The sequence below is a fragment of the Urocampus carinirostris genome, chromosome 14, assembly GCF_059441175.1.
Source record: "Urocampus carinirostris isolate Australia breed hairy pipefish chromosome 14, RoL_Ucar_1.0, whole genome shotgun sequence".
NCBI classification, from domain to species: domain Eukaryota; kingdom Metazoa; phylum Chordata; class Actinopteri; order Syngnathiformes; family Syngnathidae; genus Urocampus; species Urocampus carinirostris.
In genome coordinates this window covers 34776041-34794948 of record NC_142362.1, presented here as the reverse complement: position 1 = coordinate 34794948, position 18908 = coordinate 34776041, and the positions used below count along the sequence as shown (strand labels likewise).

General features: G+C 39.3%; 1 protein-coding gene across 2 annotated transcripts in view; it reads right to left on the bottom strand.

Moving 5' to 3' along the window:
* LOC148353279 (neuropilin-2-like) overlaps positions 1 to 18908 on the bottom strand; it is a 175978-nt gene that overhangs the window by 115851 nt on the left and 41219 nt on the right. For both annotated transcript variants that reach the window (XM_088353589.1, XM_088353590.1), the window contains exons 4-5: positions 7766 to 7993; positions 523 to 678 (exon numbers count right to left, since the gene is read on the bottom strand). In XM_088353589.1, coding sequence (XP_088209715.1) covers positions 523 to 678; positions 7766 to 7993 — 384 coding nt within the window. The remainder of the gene's footprint in view (positions 1 to 522; positions 679 to 7765; positions 7994 to 18908) is intronic.

Here is an 18908-nt window from a genome sequence, read left to right as displayed (position 1 = left end):
ATATTTCTCCATCACAGCGTTTGTCTGTTTGTTTATATCAGGCATCGGAGACCTTTTGGACTCAAAGAGCCTTGTAAGCAAGATATTTTGATTCTTTTTTGAATGAGAGCCAAATTATATATAAAGAAAAAATTGAAAATATTACCAAACCCGATTTCCAGAAAAAAGCTAGGCAGACGTCCCACTCGTATATGTATTTTCATGCGTGTCATTGGTTAAGAGACAAAGAAAAAATCCTAATGACATTTCTTATGACCCTTAAAGGTGTAAAAGCGCTACAGCGCTCATGCATGTAGTGGTAGAAACACGGTGTTGCACTCCCTGTCTTAATGTATTAAAGTGAATTTTATCTCCGAGACAGATGTTCTCGTGAAAAGATCTACACCTGGCTCACGAGCCATATGTTCATGACCTCTAGTGTCTTTTATTGTTAGTTTTCTTGAATGATTTTATACAGCACTTTGAGTGGCATTTTAATGTGTGAAAAATGCTTTAGAAGGAGAGTTAATTTCAGTGACTCACTTTCACTGACTTCCTTGTGAGTCATGTTGTATCGCGCCGAAAAGCCATCTTTAGCCACAGCCATGTCTGTGTGGAAGGAAAGCGAAAGAATCCCGGTCGACGATTGGATCTCCGGCGGTACCATGGTTCCGCAATATCGACCAATCAGTGGGCCCACTGGGAATCAGAAAGAACGAGACTGTTTCAATTTATTTTGACAATTGGAAGGCATGGCAAATGACACAAATGCATTCAGTCCCCTTCAACAATACCCTTGGGTAATCATCCCCTAATCACAGGATATGTGTCCTTTACCTTAAATTCTATATACACAACATCAATCAAAATGACACTGTGAGACCAGTGGGGGCTCATACAGTTTCTAGCGAAGGTGTTGGCCTACAAAACCACTTTTTGTCAAATTTCCACATTTTAGTTTTCAAACTTAAAACCTGTAAATATTTTCTAAGAATCGGGAACATGGGTGACAGAATCTGAAGTGGAACCAAATCATCTTTAATATGTTATGTTAAATTTACAAAGAAAAAACTGAAAAAAAGGTTTGGCAGCTTAGCTAACTGACTCCAGATGTTCCCTGGTGACTTCTAAATGATCCAATGTCAACCTAAATGACTGGCAATGACAAACAGAGTGTACCTGTGTGTCATTAAGTCGAAATCTAAATACACATGCTCAGCAATGGATTAAGAGGTCTGTGAATAGAGTAAGACAGCATTATGACAACCATGGAACAACACACCAGGCAAGTCTAGGATAAAGTTGGTAAAAGTTTAAAGCAGGAATGTGAAACAAGAACATTTTATAACATTTATACATCTCCAGAAGCATTTTGCCAGCAATAACATCGAAATAGAGAGAGCATATAACCTTTGCTAACCTACGAAGACGTGGCCATCCCTCTAAACCGCAAAAAATACTTTTGGCTGTGATTAATGTTCTAAGTTGCAAACAAGCGCAATTGCACACTGCCCAGACCTTCTCAGCGCACAAGAAGAATCTATTCACCACATAAAAATCAGGGTTATAAATCGCTAAAAGGAATTCCCTAGTAAATTCGTCCCGAATAACAATGCATGTGGGTAAAAACAACACAGGTTCCCTCTTTGTGCTTCAAACCAGGTATTTTGAAGTCCATATCAAACCGTGATTGAGTGAAGGAAAGTAAGAACACATGTGAACTGGAACTGGAGACAGGAGAGCTAGGACAGGTGTTATAAAGGAGATCGTCCTTGCTGTTGAACTGGTGGATGCACATTGGTGGATGCACACTTTCAGTAAGTTTGTGCCTTTCCGCAGTGTTTTAAATTTGATTCTTTCTGCTTGACCATGTTAATACACCAACTTGATTTGTTTTGCTTCTGTTGTGTTGTCAAACGTCACAGGAGACTGTTTACATTTACATGAAAAATATTCTTTTTTCTAAGGTTGGAGGTTGCTGAAAATCTAGTGTTAGATTTAAATAATTTGCAAATACTGTATATCAAGTCAATCATTTTTCCAGCACTACTTCCACTAAAAAGTGTGATTATATACAGTTCTGTATTGTGCAACCACAACTAAATAAATCCACAAAATGTTAGTAATACGTTAAAGTTGTCGTAGAGACAAATGACAGGAGTGGACTGTGCAACCTTTCCAATAGTACCAATTCATTAATATGTGAAAAAATAATTTGGCATTGCTAGGAATTTTTTTTTTAAATTTAACTTGATTTGATCCAAAGTTTTGGATATTTTTGATAACGATTTGGTTGAAACATGCAGGATTGATGTTGCTCACTGTTGTTTCAAGCGATCGTCCAATACTTTGTCTGAGACCCGTGGAAGCTTAGAGGGAACATTGCCCGTGATAGCAACAAAGGAGGTTGTACAAAGTATTAACTCGAAGTGAGCCAATATTTTTGCAATTCTTTTTACTTATTAAAACAATGTAAAATGTTCAATACATTTGGTTTCTTTTCACAATTGTGTCCCATGAGTTGTTAAACCTTTAAAAAAACATTATAGTTTTTACCTATAAATTTGAAACATAAATTATGGCAATATGTCAAAAAGTTGCAATACTTTTACAAAGCACTGTGTAAAGTATTATGGTTAGTTACCTCTACTATTTCTTATACTATTGCAAAGTAGTAATGAAATCATCATTATTACATTTAAAGGTAGCATTAACGTTCAGGAAAGCCATACATTTTCTCAGATTCAAATGGTTTTTTGGGCAATTTGACAAAGTTGTATGAGTTCTACAATCTGCAGCATCTATAAATCATCCTTTTCATTTATCAACATCCTTTCCTTCTTGGATTGTATCCCCTCCCCACCTGTCTAATTCCACCCTCTGCTAAAATATAGTCAGGGCCACACCTTTCCCTGTCACTGCCTCCCATCCGATCATTCATCCTGCACAAGGGAGCCTGTACGTGCTTTCACAGGTTACACTTTAATCGCCAATGCATGTGTGTGCCTAAGTGTTTGTGTGTGTAGAAATTCAAGGACCTAAGTGATGCATCTACTGTCGCCTTCTCTGAAACAGCAACTTGTATACGTCAACACAAACAGATGAGCATGATCCCGGGCCCTGGGGTGCACGCGTGTATGCGTGATTGGGAGTGTGTTTGCAAGAAGGATTCTGAGCCAGGATAGCAACACACCAGGTGAAGCTTGTGGAGGAGGAGGCAGAAGATGAGAAAACAGCCTGCAATCGATCAGTGCTATTGATTTTTTTTGGGTCTTTTTTTTGGAATGGGTAGATATTTGAAATAGGCCTCTTGAGCAAACAATAGTAATAACTCTTCTCCAGATACTGTTGAAGGGAGGAGGTTGGGAGGGGGGTTTCACATATCACTGTAAGAACAGTATAGTACAGGGTTCGGGAACCTTTTTGACCCAATGAGCCACAAAAGCAAATATATCTTAAAACATTTTTTTAAGAGTGACACACTATATTTTTTAAGACAAAATTCAACAAGAAACGCCAAACCCGCTCTCCAGACAAAAGCTAATTCTTCACCACATTTTATTTCACTGTGTGAACGTTTGATGAGTTAATAATATGTACTAAATAAGAATTACACTAGAGACTGTGTCCCATATCAATTATATACCAATATACATTTGTCTCCCCCACTCAGTTACATGAGAGTGGTGTGTCATGATTACTGATTACCTGAGTCTGCTCCGAACAGCCTCGGACGCTGAATGGCTGCTGACCTCTTTTTAAAGCCCCACCTTCCTGTCAACAATTGTCAGTTCGTCTGCGAACCTCAGCTACACGCTACGCAAGCCCTTCTTGACTCCTGACTCAATCCTGCCCTGTTTCCTGTCTGATTCCCGATGCCGACCTCTTTTCTGAACCCGTTTTACGTTTTTGCTCCTCTGTCCCGGCCATCGAACTGTTTTTTCCTCGTTCTCAACATAGTCTTTGCTCGACACGGAAGTGCCACTTCGGTATCTAAGCGATCTGCTACCCGTGACCGACGATCACCGGATCGTGGGTGCAAGCCCTTTCCTCCTTCTAAATAAAGCTGAGTAAGCGAACGCAATTGAATCCCGTCTCCGTTTTCTGGTCCGTGAAAATACTGCAAATGAGAAATATATCATCTTATTCACCTTCAGCACAGACCTCACTGAGCGAGAGAGCGGAAGGAGTGCTCTGCGCTGTATGTAGAGATATGCTCACCTCTACCACTCACCCAATTAAATTGCTGGTTTGCAGGAGTTTTGGGTGTTTTTTGTGGGTCTTCAGAATGAATGATCTCAACAATGAACATACATAGTTAAATGAGCTTTCATTAAAAGGATTTTTAAGAGACCTACTGCCAAAACAGGGTGATTTGGTGTGACACCTTGACTGCAAAATGCATTCCAAAAAGTGATCTATATATATACTGGACTTAACCAAATATTTACCCCAGTGTTGCTTTGGCTTCGCATATACCAACATTTATCATATCCCCTGTGTTAGGAACACAACAAAGATTGGATTTTTATATTTGAGCCATATGCTCTCATGAAAAGAGCCATATATGGCCGGCTGTCCATAGGTTCGCAACCCCTGGTATAGTACCGATAAGTGGAAAAAAGCTGAAAATTTGAGAAAAGATCTTAAGCCCGAGTCCTTCCTAAAATGTTTATCATTATGTTTGGGGTTGGCTCAGGGTTCTCTCTTGCTGACTATTTTGTTTTTAAATATCCAACCATCATTGTACTTTCTTCTTCTTTGTGAAGGATGAGCGATGTATTCCGTTCCTCTCTAGGGATTCGGTCCCCTTTTCTCATCGCCGTGCTTTGGATTGTCTATGGCAACGTCTTCCCGAATCCGTAGAGGGCACCGTGTGAAAAGTCAAAGTCTTTGTAATTGGTTCTATTTCTGTATTTGACACATACACAGGTGCACTTAACAATAGGGCGCGGGTGCCCTGTGCTGCGGCCATTTTACAACAACACAGACAAGCTGAAAGTGTGCATATTTTAATATATATGGCAAAAGTGAGTTTGGTTATGGTTATTTAATTATTGAATGCACAGTAAAACACACGGAAAAAAACTCGTAAAAGTGTTTTTTTCAGCTTCCACCACTTGTCGATTCATTAATCTCCAATTCTTACCTCTACTGCAAAGGTATGACAGTATGGAACATGTAAACTGATATATGTAGGTGCTTATTTTTGCTTGTGGGTTACGCAGCTAAAACTCTTTCACTTTGTCACGTTGTCTAGACCATTTCCTGCCAAAGTCCTTCACTTCTTCCTCTCATCCGGTGCACATCCTTCCCTTGGAACGTACCCCCAAAATTCATTTCACTTTCCTTTCCAAAATGTTTCATCTGACTCAAATGGTTTATGTTCCCAAGAATTGACATCACATTTCTTCATGTCAGCATTTTTGACCTTAAAAATAAAAAAAAATTTGAAACAACTTGTTTAAAAACTATATCAGTTCTTATTTGTTTCCATTTTCCTCTCTCATCCTCGTTCTGGAGCAGGGCTTATTTGAGCTTGGGGGGCACATCATGGTAGAATTAAAAAAACTCTCAAGGGGCCCCTGGACTGGTTGAAAAAGGATAAAGAGAGTCAAATAGAGAGGGTGAGAGAGAGAATTTGAGAAAGAGAGTAAGATATAGAGAAAAAGAGACAGGGAGAAAGAGAAAGAGATAAATAGAGCAAGATATTGCGAGAGAAATAAAGAGAGAAAGAGTAAAAAATGTGGAAAAAATAAGAACGAGAGTAAAAGAGACAAAGGGGAGAGAAAGAAAGAGACAAAGAAAGAGAAAAAGATTGAAAACAAAACAGGGAAAACAAAGAAAAAGACAAAGAGTGACACAGGGAGAGAGAGAGTGAGAGAAATATGTAGAGCGGGCAAGAAAGATATGGAAAAAAGAGAAAGAGGGTGAGACAGAGAAAGAGAGTAATTGACAGAAAGAGAGCTAGAATGGTAGAAAAGTGGGACAAAAGATAGGAGGACAATTAAAAAAAGGGGAGAAAGGAATATAAAGAGCAGATAGAGAAAAAAAGAGAGAAAACGGGGGAGGGAAAGACAGAGGCATAAAGGGAGAAAAAATTAAAGAGACAGAAAGACAGACATAGGGAGAAAAAGAGAGAGGGAATGACAGGGAGAGCAAAAAGAGACTAAGAGAGAGAAAAGCAAGAGGAGAGAGAGTTAGGGAGAAAGAGAGAGCAGGAGAGGGAGAGAAAGAGTCTTATGCATCTCTCAGCGTTGTCTCGTGGGACATATTAAAATGCTTAGCGGGCTTGATCAGGCCCGCGGGCATCATGTTTGACACCCCTGCTCTGGAGAGAATCCAGCAGTCCTCTGGCCTCTACTTATTTATTTGAACATATCCTTTGCTTTTTTCCTTCTGCTCATGCTTTCCACTGTGACCCCTATTCCTCTTTCCCTCTTCTATTACTTGAAACTGTACCGGGTCTCTCTGTGCAGAGGATTTGTCCCTCTCAAGTCCCTCCAGTAATTCCAGCAGCAAGAACAGAAATATCTTAACCCCCCAACCTCCCTCCCCCACGCTCTCCCTTCACTCAACATTTCTCATGTTGTTTTCCCCGTGAAAACACGTGCATTTTTCCTCCAAGGTGCGTGCCAACATTTTGCCTGCAAGCTCAGCTTTTATCAACCAACGCATAGCTACTAAAATAGTTGCCATTCCGAGTAAATCGATACACTTTTCTTTACACGGGACAAAGTGGAGTCCACTTCAGAGCGGGTGGAACATAACTACACGTTAACTGTGCTCACGTTTAAACTTTGAAAATTGTGTGCTTTTTCTCTTTTGTTTTCATCAGAGCAGAGATCTCCAACCTGGGGCCTAAGGGCACCACTGGTGCCCCCTGAAGGCATCTGAGGTGCTCGCGGATCCGTTCTGAAAATAGCTCACCGGTGACAGGTTATTGTGGTTCGCCAATGAGATGATTTTTTTTTTACTGGTAGACTGAGTCCATTAAACCTCACTTCCTACTTCTTTCTTGTTTTTTCTTTCTTTCTCACTCTTTTTCACTCTAGTTCTCTCTCTTCCTCTATCTCCTTCACTATCTACCTTTCTTTCTCTCTCCCGTTCTCCCTTTTCTCACTCACTCTCTTTGTCTTTTGCTCTTTCTTTCACTCTTTCTTTTTATCTTTTTTCATTCTCTTTCTATCAATTCTTATCCTATCTCTCATTCTTTCTCTCTCTTTCTATTTCTCTCACTTACTTTCTCTCTCTCTGTTATTCTTTCTCTCTTTGTCTGTTTGTCTTGTTTTCTCTTTTTTCTCATTCTCTCTTTCTCTCTTATTTATCTCTCACTTCCTTCTCTCTCTCTTCCTTATCCCTCTCAATCTTTCTCTGTTCCATAACTCTCTATATCTTCCTCTCTCCCTATTTCTATATTTGTTCCTTCTTTCCTCCCTCTCTCCCTCCCTTCCTTCCTTCCTTCCTTCCTTCCTTCCTTCCTTCCTTCCTTCCTTCCTTCCTTCCTTCTTTTCTTTCTTTCTTTCTTTCTTTCTTTCATTCTTTCTTTCTGTCTCTCTTTCTTTCTCTGTGATCTACTAGTATGGCCCCCGTGACATTTTTTTTCTACCATGTGGCTCTCAAGCTCAAAACAACCCTGGCTCCTGGGATATATGAACCAAATTTTTTGTCGTAGTGTTGGCTGTGTTTGCTAGCCATCCACATTGCCTTGTAAAACAAATTTATTTTTGTTTTGGGGCCACTACTCTAAAAAGACAATTTGATTTTGGAACATTTGGTGCCTCACCTCCAGGGAGCCCGTCCCAAACCTCCAGCCAGTCGTACTTGCAGTCTCCCTCCGCTCCGGGTAAAGGATCGTTCTCCAGGTCAAAGGTGATAAAAGCGAGGCTGACATCCATGCTGGGGGGCACCACGATGATGAAGGAGCACTCCAAGTTGTGAGGGTACTTATCGGGGAACCCGGGGGACTCAATGAGACCCGAGGGACTTGTGAAGTTTCTGGAACAGTCGGAACCTGAGATAAATACGGAAATAGATATTAATGCTTAATAATCACTGAGGCCCATACAGAAACTTGCTGAGCTCTTCGATGCGATGCTTCAAGGGAAGAACGTGTTTACGAAAACATTCAAAGGATGTCCTACTTCTTTTCTCCATACAGTATGTTTACACTGTCATGGTTGGTTGGTCATCCTGTTAATAGCTTAAAGTGTACCAACACACTCATGCATATACACACAACCCCACAAATACACTCGTGGTATTCCTATACCAGTTTATAATGATTTAAGAGTATCCAGGCTGCCTAGTAAATTCTGTACTGTAATATTTCCAATATCAATGATCTGACGCACATCATTGGTGTGGTGGAATGGCTTCATTATTGTAGTTTACTCAACCATGAATTGTCGCGCACCCAAACATTAACAGACACACACACACACACGACTGTCTAAGCCGCTTATAGTAACCCATTTCCCTCCAGTCTGTTTGGGTGTCTGCTCTTGCTTGCTTCTACAATTAGATGAAGAGAAAGTAAGTAATACGTTATGACAGTGAGTACTCTCACATCTACTTATGTGCGTTTTGAAAAGTTACTCAAAACAGATTTAAATACAGTATTTATTTCTTTATAACACGCTTTTGTTCACCTAAAATATAACTCAACAATATCGCATAACATTGTATGCAACAGGAATCAAACTCGGGTGTGAACTACAAAACCATCAGTTATATAGAGGACATACGAAAAGGCATTCGATTTTATCTAGTTATCACACCATATTTACTCACGGTGCCAGAGACGAATGTTATGGATTGAAGAGAAAAAATAAAGTCCCAAGTGTATCGGATGATGAACTGGACTTTGATGGACATGAAATAAATAAATAAATTTTATGTTGGCATTCTATAAACAAATAGGTGTTTTTATATTGCACTTACAGTATATCTATTTCCCCAGGCGCTATACAATGTAATTATGATTATGACATAACTTGATTAAGGATCCAATACACGTCATGCCCGTATAGTGGTTAGTACTCTGCGTTACAGCTGCAGCAACCTGCTTCAAATCCCGGTTATGGCATTTTTCATTCTTTGTTCTATTCTATTCCTACATATTGCAGCGATAACGTGATTCCTTTAATTTTGAAAAGCTTTGAGGTGTTGCATTTAAAGTTATCATTGATAGTACCTGTCTCTGAAGAGCAGGATGACACTTTACATTGGAAAACAACAGCAACCAGATAATGAAGGTGCTGTATCTGAGTCAGATAAAGAGGTTTCGCCTGCTACTGGTATTCATGGAAACCAGCACTATTTGTTTCACGTGGGGGAACAAACTCATGCCCCCATGATTGTGCCTGGAGAGCAGGTTTTCTGGCTTTGCTGAATTTTGTCTTGAAATATATGCTTTGGCTATCTCTCTAAAAAAAAAATCAAACTATTTTGCTTTTATGGCTTTTCGGGTCAAAAATGGTTCCCGACCCCTCCCGTATAGGATACACAGATGTTTGTAAATAAATGATCGGCATTGAGTGACATTGCGTCACTTCCTTTGTCCTACTTATCAATTTGTTTTGTTTCCGAGCTCCAAACACATCATGACATCAGAGACACAAATACATCACTTGCCCCCACCCCGCTGACCCCCTCAATAATGTGGGTCGGCATGACTGTAAGCATGTGTGTGTATGTCCGTGTGATCGCCTGACCAGTTTAGTCGCCAGCAGCAATTTTACCTCCCTCCCTCATTACTTCAAGTTCGTGCACATCTCATAAACACTTCTGCCCTCCTTTCAAATGTGATACGTTCCTTTCATGCCCTCTTAACCCGTCTTTCCACCTTGCTGCATGTGATCCGGAGATCGTAAAGCTACACGTTACGTATTGAAGTAGTAAAAATAGCAAAACTGTAGTCATTTTTCAACGTGAATCGTGTTTTGGCCTGCTTGATCTGAGTCATTGGCGGTCTACATCAAAATTGTTGTTGCTGCTCTTTGCAGCGTGTTGCTGGGTAGACTTTTGGTCGTCCGACCCCTGGGGGACAGAGGAAAGGAGTGCTCCGGATCCCAAGCTTTTTTGACCTCGTACATTTGTTTATGTATCTAATATTCGTAGATAGTTTTCCCATATGTATATATGATTATTTTATTTATTCGATTAGATCCTGTTTTGAACTTCCAGGAATGCAAAGAAAATGTTCATGACAATAAATACAATTTTTAATTTTGAACGTTCATTCATATTAAGGTATAAAGAATATTTGAACGTAATCTTTCTCTATGTTGTGAAATTGTTTTAACTGTTATTATGTCATTTTTCTTAAAGGCGGGGTGCGTCCTTTGAGGTGTCTTTAAAAAGTCGAAAGATTTTTCTCTATCAAATATGTTTTAACAATGCCCAACTGAGTTCAAAGAGCCTTTATATATTGTTTACAACATGCCTATCAGCTTTTAGATTACTTTTAGCCTGCTGTTCCAGGACTCACAACACTTCAGGAAGCAGGGGAGTAGAGAGGAGTTGTGGAGACTGATTTTATGCCCGTTCCTGTTTTTTTTGTTGGTGTAGCTCGAAAATGGTAAAAGTAAGAAAAGGCCTGTTTCAAATGCAGTCCAAACACTAACCCAACACCCCAAATAGTACTTGACTAACGAGCTGACTGAGCTTGCGATCATGATTGTAAGCCAGGAGAAGGCTGCAGGGAGTAGCAAAATTATTAAGTTGTGTACACCACATTTAATATTGATCATTCTATTTCAGAGATTTAGAACATTTCTGAAAGGGTGTTAAAATATGTGCAAAGAGTTATTTCCACTCTCATTTTAAGCATTAACAAGACTATTATGTAGCTAGCACTGGATTGAGGCAAAAGGTGAAGGGGATTTAGAAAAATATGTGTGGGGAAAAATGCACAATAAAGTCCAACAATTATGTATTGAGCGTGTGAGTGAGCATGTCGTGCAGACATGTCTTTGTTTGAAATGGCTCATCCTACATCTGTGCATTCTCACACTGTATTGTGCATAATTGTGTGTCTGCGTGTGTGGGCGAATGTGTGTGTCAGGCGAATTCTGGGTCACAATAACAGCTGGGGGCGCACTGCCTAGACAGAAGCATTTCATTGGCTGCCCCATCACTGCTACCCATGCATTGGTCGTAGTTCTTCCACAGCAACCATAGTAACACGTGTGTAAACACAAACAGTTTGTTGAAGTGTTTGCACACTTTCTGTTTGTGTATTTCAAACTTTATAGATTTTTTTCAAGGTAAATCTTACACAAGTGGCCTGCAGGATGATAGTTGTTCGCACCTGTTTTAAAATAAAAGTCACGATTACCCATTGCCTGCTCGTTTGGCGCCAGCTATTGCTCTACTCTGATTGGTTCCCCTCCTATTTAAACTCAGTACCCCATTCACTCCTTGTCAGTCCGTCAGCGAACCTCCGCATACGCAAGCCAAGCACTATTTGACTCTGGCTCCCGTCTGTCTCGTCCTCACCTGTATCCTGCTCGTCCGTCCCTGACTTCCCGATTGTCCCTGTCCGTTTGGTCCACCGACCACACCCCGATTTCCCGCTCTGGCTACTTGACCCGTTTTTGCCCATCGACTACGTTCCGATCTACCGCTCTGGCTACTTGACCTGTTTTTTCCCCACCGACTATGCTCCGATCGCCTGTCCCGGCAACGCCACTCGTTTACGCATTCCGACCACGCTCCGATCCAGTGAGCTCCTTGCTCCTCCTGCCCAGGGAGCATTTTTTATTTATTTATTTATTTTTTTATATAAAGGTGTCGTTTTTTTATGTGTTTTTCTGTTTATTTTCATTTTGGGGTTACTTTTGGGGGTAAAATAAAGTCAAGTCGTGGCTATTAATCACAAAATGTCCGAAATAACTGCACATGCCACAATTAGACCATTCCATGATCTGGAACCAGCAGGTGGAAAACTTTATTTTTACTACTTTTTAGTACATTTACATCCTTTTCAATCTTTATAATTTCTCTTTCATACTAACGAGTTCCGTTTCAGGATTATTTTTTATACTCTTCAAAAGCTTTTATACTTTTTTCATGCTCTTTAGTACTTTTTAGTACTTTTTCCCAGTTATCGTAATATGTTTCAGAGTTCTTCAATTTTTACTTTTGTGCTTTTCATTTTACTGTTGTTCAATTTTCATTATAGGTTCACTTTTGGGTCATTTTTCTGTCATTTTGTGGTTGTTTTCTAGGTTAATTTTTGCTTGTTTTTCTGTTAAGTTAAAGAACTAAAGGTGTTGAGCTGAATAAAAAGATTTTCTTTTTCTAGTCAGCAACTTTTCGTCGCTGTTTATGTGTCTTATATGTGTCATATTATCCATCCATCCATTTTCTGCACCGCTTATCCTCACTAGGGTTGTGGGGGTGCTGTACCTGATTGATTTTTAATGTAATATTCTTTCATCTCATTTTGTGTTAAAAAGTAAAGATATTTTGGAACATTGGAATGTTTTTATCTGAGATTTTTCTGTGAAAAACCTTATCAGCATCACAAGGCTCTGTTTTCAGCGGCCCCTAGGTAAATTAAGTTTAAGAACCCTGATTTAAACTACTTGCATGCGGCACATGCATGACATACCCAAGTATTGTGGCGATTTAAAATGTGTAAAAAAGAGCAAAACGGTCAACAAATGATTTTCTGTGACAGATGTGTTCTATCGTCTGCCAATGTGCAGACCAGACTTTTACTCAGACAGCGAGAGACTGGTTGTCAGAAGACAAAGACGAAGCGAGACAATCTCCTCCAACACAGACGGGGGATTAGGATAGAAACCCTCTCTAAAATCATGCTCTCTTAGGGATGAAAGACTCTAAGCGGGGGGGAGAAAAATCATTAATACGCAGAGTGACATGACTCTGTGTCACATTTTGGACAATATGAAAACATTATCAGGAGAAGGACCACACTTACGCCAACTATGTCGAATAACGGTTAAAATAGCCACCATCTGACTAGCTCTTTTTATGCACACACTTATTAAAAAAAATATTGAGGCACGACACCCGTAGAAAATTATCAGCTCTAGTTTTCTTATTTAATCTTGGTATAGTCTGAATTAAATATATTAAAATGCTCTTAAATATATTGGACAATACTGTGTGGCGAGGGGGAACAACGCTTTTGAAACACGAATCAAAAAGTAATTATTTTCGCAATGTTTGGATTATCATTATAATTGTAGGGGTAATATGGTCAAAATAAAAGTAATAGCGGCAGCATATCAAGTCAGATCAAAGTGCTGGGTTCTCTTACCTTTTTAATGGTCAAATTCAAGCACTTTTTAGGAACTTTTAAAGCCAATGTTCCAATGACTCCAGTTCTATTAAAATAAAATATCCAGTGTGAATCATGTATTTTGCTGATCCACAAATATATCTGCGATTTACATATGAGATTTTTAATCAAGATATATGATTTTTAGATCTTGAGTACATTTATCAGTGGATTTGAACAAATGTGTGTAAGTAGTTTTGAGAAAAATCTCTCCCCTTATAGGAGTTGGGTAAATATGACATATTCAGTTGCTGGAAGTTCTTACCATTATAATTTTCCAGTGGAAAAGGTTACCTTAATTTTTTTGCATGGCCCATAATAAGTGTCCATAATGAATATGTAGTACTTGCACTAATACACATTTCTTAGTGCCCTGTTTAGGTGTAGCGTGCACTTGTCCTTTAGGGAGGGGACAATGCCATACAAACTAATGCCAGCTGCCGGTAACCAAAGGAAAGAAGAAATGCAATGGCAAAGATGTGTTTGCACCATTTTTAAGCAGACTTGTCAAGAAACATGGCATCAATTTAAAATATTTACAAACACTTCACCCAAAATTCAAGCACGTTTCAATTCCTTGAAAATATAACATTGAAATTCAAGCATTTTGAACAATTTCAAGCACCTGTACAAACCCTGAAAATGGTACAGAAAATGTGTGTATGGCACACACACACTTTCATTCTGACACATGTACATAAAATACGCTCACCCACACAAGCAGACGTCTAGTTGCACCTTGCAGGATAACAAGATCTTGTTAACTGTGTTCCAGCAGCTTGAATTTTCAAAATGTTCTCTTCTTGCCAGGTACACACATGCCCAAAAACGCACACGAACACACAACCAATTTCTGTTTTGTAGCCATAGAGTACAAGATGGCGGGCTATGTTGCCCATACGAATCATCTCCTATCCTTGAATTGCAACCAACGGCTTCTTTCTCAGAAATGTGACTTTATTCCAGCCTAATATGTTGTCTTTCCATTTTTGATTGTCCTGACACTAGCAAAGTAACTCATCTAAATTATTATTTCAGGGATTTTCATCAGAACAGTGACCTTAACGAAACATTTTCACAATGAGTCAAGTCCAATTATTCATCTCGACAACAACTTGTTACAAATAGTGACAGGTAGTATTGTTTTTGAACCTGTTTTGGGTGTTAGGGGTTAGGGTTGTTTGATTTGACGTTAGACTGACTTAAGAATCTAAAAAAGTAATGATATAATAGTGTTGCACTGTCAAATAATTTGGCTAGTTTTAAGTATTATTTGTCTCATTGCAGTGGAAAAAAGTAAAAATATACATTTCCTGTGCATCTATTAAGACATGATTTTTTAATCTTGAGTAAATTGCAAATATATTTGTGGATCTGAACAATACGTGTGTGAATATTTCTGAGATTCTTGGTTAAAAGTTGGTTAAAAATGATGGTTATGTAGCTTACATATCAGTTGCATGAAGTTCTTCCCATTACCATTTACCATTGGGAAATGCAACCTTAAATTTTTTGCATGGCCCATAACAAATGTACATGATTGATATGTAATCCTTGCACTAATACACATTTCATGGTGCCCTGTTTAGTTGTGGCAATGATGCTTCAGAGGAAAATGCCATACAAACTAATGCCAGCTGCCATTTATCACAGGGAAGGAGATATCAAATGCAAAGCGAAGCCACCAGAGAGCAGAGTCAGCGTCATTTTTAAGCAGACTTGTTTTTGCCAATGGAATTACCATTTACCAAGAACTTCACCCAAAATTCAAGCCCTTTTAAAACCTTGAAAACACAATGTTGAAATACAAGAATTTTCAATGATGCAAACAGTAATATTTGCTTTAAAGAATCTCGACAAAGAGCCCAGATTACTTTTTTTCCAAGCTTCTAAATTGCAAGCCTGCGACCAAGAGTATCCCCAAAACCCCGCAGAAACGTGTTATTCTAAAATGATCCACCATGGGATCTTCACCTTTGCGGTGAACAACTGTCACATTGGCATGTAAGAATCGCAGTCTCCAAGTGTGAACGCCGACACTCATGCTAAAGTCGATTGAGGGGAATCGAGTGACAAAAAACACAGGCAGAACAAATCCCTGCAGGCCGGTGGCCGAAAGTGAGACACATCCATGTTGCCGAGCACACACCGAGGTGTTGTGTTAGTAACCTCAGCCGGCCTCCCCGTCTGTGACAGTGGCTCTTTGGGCTCGAGACTCGATTAAATGGGTATGCGAGGTATGCTTTTAGAAGGAAAGCAGCACGACGGCGGAAAACACGATGTGCCCTTCTTTATGTCTCACTTGCCCTCCATCTCCATTGGTCTGGCTTTACTTGACCCACAGCATCGTGAGGGAGATCCCTTGGGCTAATAAACCCCTTTTTAGCTTAGATTGCGTGCGCATATTTGACCCAGAACGGCGGGAGTAGAAATAAGAGTTTGAATAGACTGAGAGAATATTAGTATGTGGAATTGTGATTTTAGAATCGCAATTTACAAAAACAACATGGCCAGCTGTTGTGTGTAAGGGTGCACAATTCACAATTTTTAAGGGACACATTTTTGGGGGGGATTCCCAGAGTAAACAGGCTTTTTCAAAACGCCTGCAAGCCATTAAAATAATTGACTGGACCGAGGACATCATCAGCTATGTCCGCTTTCACAGTGCCCGTTTCATTTCCGGTAAGTTATCGTGACGATCTGGTTTGGATTGACCTCAATGCCAAATGTCTTAGTAAGGGTGTAAGATAATTATCAGAGAAATGCTAAGTGTTTGCTACCAATGCTTGAGACTGTTTGCTACTACTAGTGCTAACTAGTACACTAATCCCTCGGTTATCGCAGTAATGGGGGCAAAAACGCTCCGCAAAATGTGAAAATCCTGAAGTAGAAACCTTTATTTATTTATTTATTTATTTATTTGTTTATTCTTTCATTACTCATGAACAAACCCATTTTACAGGTTCAACTATATGTTTAACAACTACATGTACTGTAGTTTTGATTGTGGTCAGCCTTGTCCTCTGTTTAGCCAATCAGAATGCAGAACACAATGTAAGATGAAAATCTGCAAAGCATTGAACCAGCGATAACCAAAGTGGGAAGTAGTGAGGTGTCTCTGTCGGATTTGATTACCGCCCGCGAGACGACAATGACCGAGGAGTACTAGAGAAAAAGTAGGGTGCGGTTTTAAATATGGCCGCTTGATGTTCAGAAAGACAGGTGGCACTTATAAAGCAAATGGAGCTGTGTTTATATTTTCCTCTATCATTCTCTTTCTTTCTCTCATCTTTCTCTATTTTTCTCACTTGTCTCTTTTTCTCTCATTTCTCTCTTTCTCATTTTCTGGTTTCTTTCTCTGTCACGGTTTTCTCTCACTCTCTCTTTCTCTCTCCCCCTCACTCTCTTTCTCTCACTTTGAAACCCTGTCTCTCTCTCCTTATACCTCTTTCTCTCTATTCCTTTTGTTTCTTTTCTTTCTCTTTTTCATCCATTTTGCCCTTTGTTTCTTTGTTTTTTCTCTTTCTTTTTTTCCTTCTTTTTTTTCCATCTATTACTCTGTTTTGCTTCATTTCGATCTTTCTCACTCACTTTCTTGTCTTTCTCCCCCTCTCTCTACTCTTTTCCTTCCCATTTCTTCTTTCCTTTTCCTTTTTTTTCCCTTTCTTTCTCCCTTCCTCTCTTTCTCTCCTCCTTTTTGACTCTCTCTCATCCTTTCTCTCTTCTTTCCTTCTATATTTCTACTTTACTTCTCTGTCTCTCATTCTTTCTTTCTCCTCATCTCTCACAGTCTCTCTGTTTCTTTCTTTTTCTCTTTTTCTTTTTGTTCTACTAGTTCAGCCCCAGTGAGTTTCTTTTCTATCATGTGGCTCCCAAGCTCAAATGAATTTGACAGCCCTGTTATACTCCACCTTATTTGTTAATGGACTGGTAGTTATTTAGTATTCCGTCGTTCTGCCTTAACAATCCGCGTACAGCTAGGCTACGTCACACTTGTTTACAAACACGGAAGGGGGTTGATAAGAAGTCAGAGGACATCAAGGGCCCTCCAGAGTTGTCTCGAGGGTCCCCTGTTGAGTCGGTCTATGCCTGCATGACATCCGCAGGACAAATTAGGTCTGATCACCTCATGAAACACGCTGGTTCTTCTATTGTCGGCCTCCATCAAAAGAGCACATTCACATTATTTCGGGGTGGGTCAAGGGGATAAGCCCCCTCCTGAGAGTGTTAAGTAATCCAAATAAAGACTTTGGATTGAATTACAAAGGAATGTTCACACCTGACCACGGAGGCTTGGTTCTGAACTCTGCTCTCCTTTTCTACATTGAAATTATTTGTACGAAAGTGGGCGAAACGTATGCAGCTCTTCCCACACACTCCAAAACATTGGGTAAATATAGTAAAATTGGGTAAAAGAACTACATCAGAACAAACTACAAGGAAGGGCCTACTAAAGAGTATATATTTTACTTCCCTTTAGCGGCCAGTGAGCATTTGGTTTGCATTCATTCAAAAAATGATAACTTTTGATAGAAATGACCCAAAGATTTTCTTTTTTATACTCAGGAATGTTTGTTGGATTAAATCATCGAACGAACCAGGTCCCGTATGGTTGACAAGCCTGCTCTAAACAAATGAAACAATTTCTGGGGCATAAACTTTGGGATGTCTTGATTTGATCAAGTTTAGAAATCATTATCAGAAATGTTTTCTGGATCAGGACTTGGATCTTTGTGTTATTTTCAAAACCAGGCCTTGCCTGTGGTGCGTGGGCTGCTCATAGCTGATCCCAGATCTGGTTTACTTTAAAATAACTTTAAATTTCAGTTGCTCTCTTTGCACCTCGAACAATGTTTCTCAACTGGTGGGTCGAGACCCAAGGGTAGGTTGTAGAAGCATATTCCATGGTTGCGGCTTTTTCTTTGGCAAAATAATGTTAACCAAAGAAAATAACTGAGGGACATTTAAACTCCACAACAGTAGATCATTGCTCAACTGAAAAAAAAGTTTGTTTACACATGTAAAGTGTAAACACAGATTCAGCAGAAACTTTCAGAGAAACTAATTTCATTATCTTGAAGACAAAGCCACTGAAGTGATGCGTTTTGGATTTCATTACAAATTGTAAGTAATTGAGCTTTAAAGGGAATATCATTACTTAAAGTCAAATAGGTTAAGCTGTTTTTTTCCATGTGAATATATTCGACTATATATATCTGGTTCAAACTGCACAATCCTTTCATTCAATACACTTGAGGAATTTTAATTTCTTCTATATTTGGGTCGCGTCTTGTAATTAGAGTGGGATAGTGGGTCCTTAAGTTAGACCAGCTAAAACACACTGACCTAGATGCTAAAGAAAAAAAGATGAATGTATTAAAAATAACTTAGCTTTATTGTTTTTAATGTGTTGATACTATGCGTTTGGGATTTTGTCTCAGTGTAGTTTTTCTTAGAAAAATGGCTCAGGGCCTGATAAGAACATCCCCTGATCAAACAAAATAATCCAGTATTTTTTTTAACATAGTAACTTATTTGCAAGGTTTATTCTGGAGATATTTTAAAACAAGCCGACTCAATTTAAGGGATTTTAGATGCATAGCAATTCAAAACC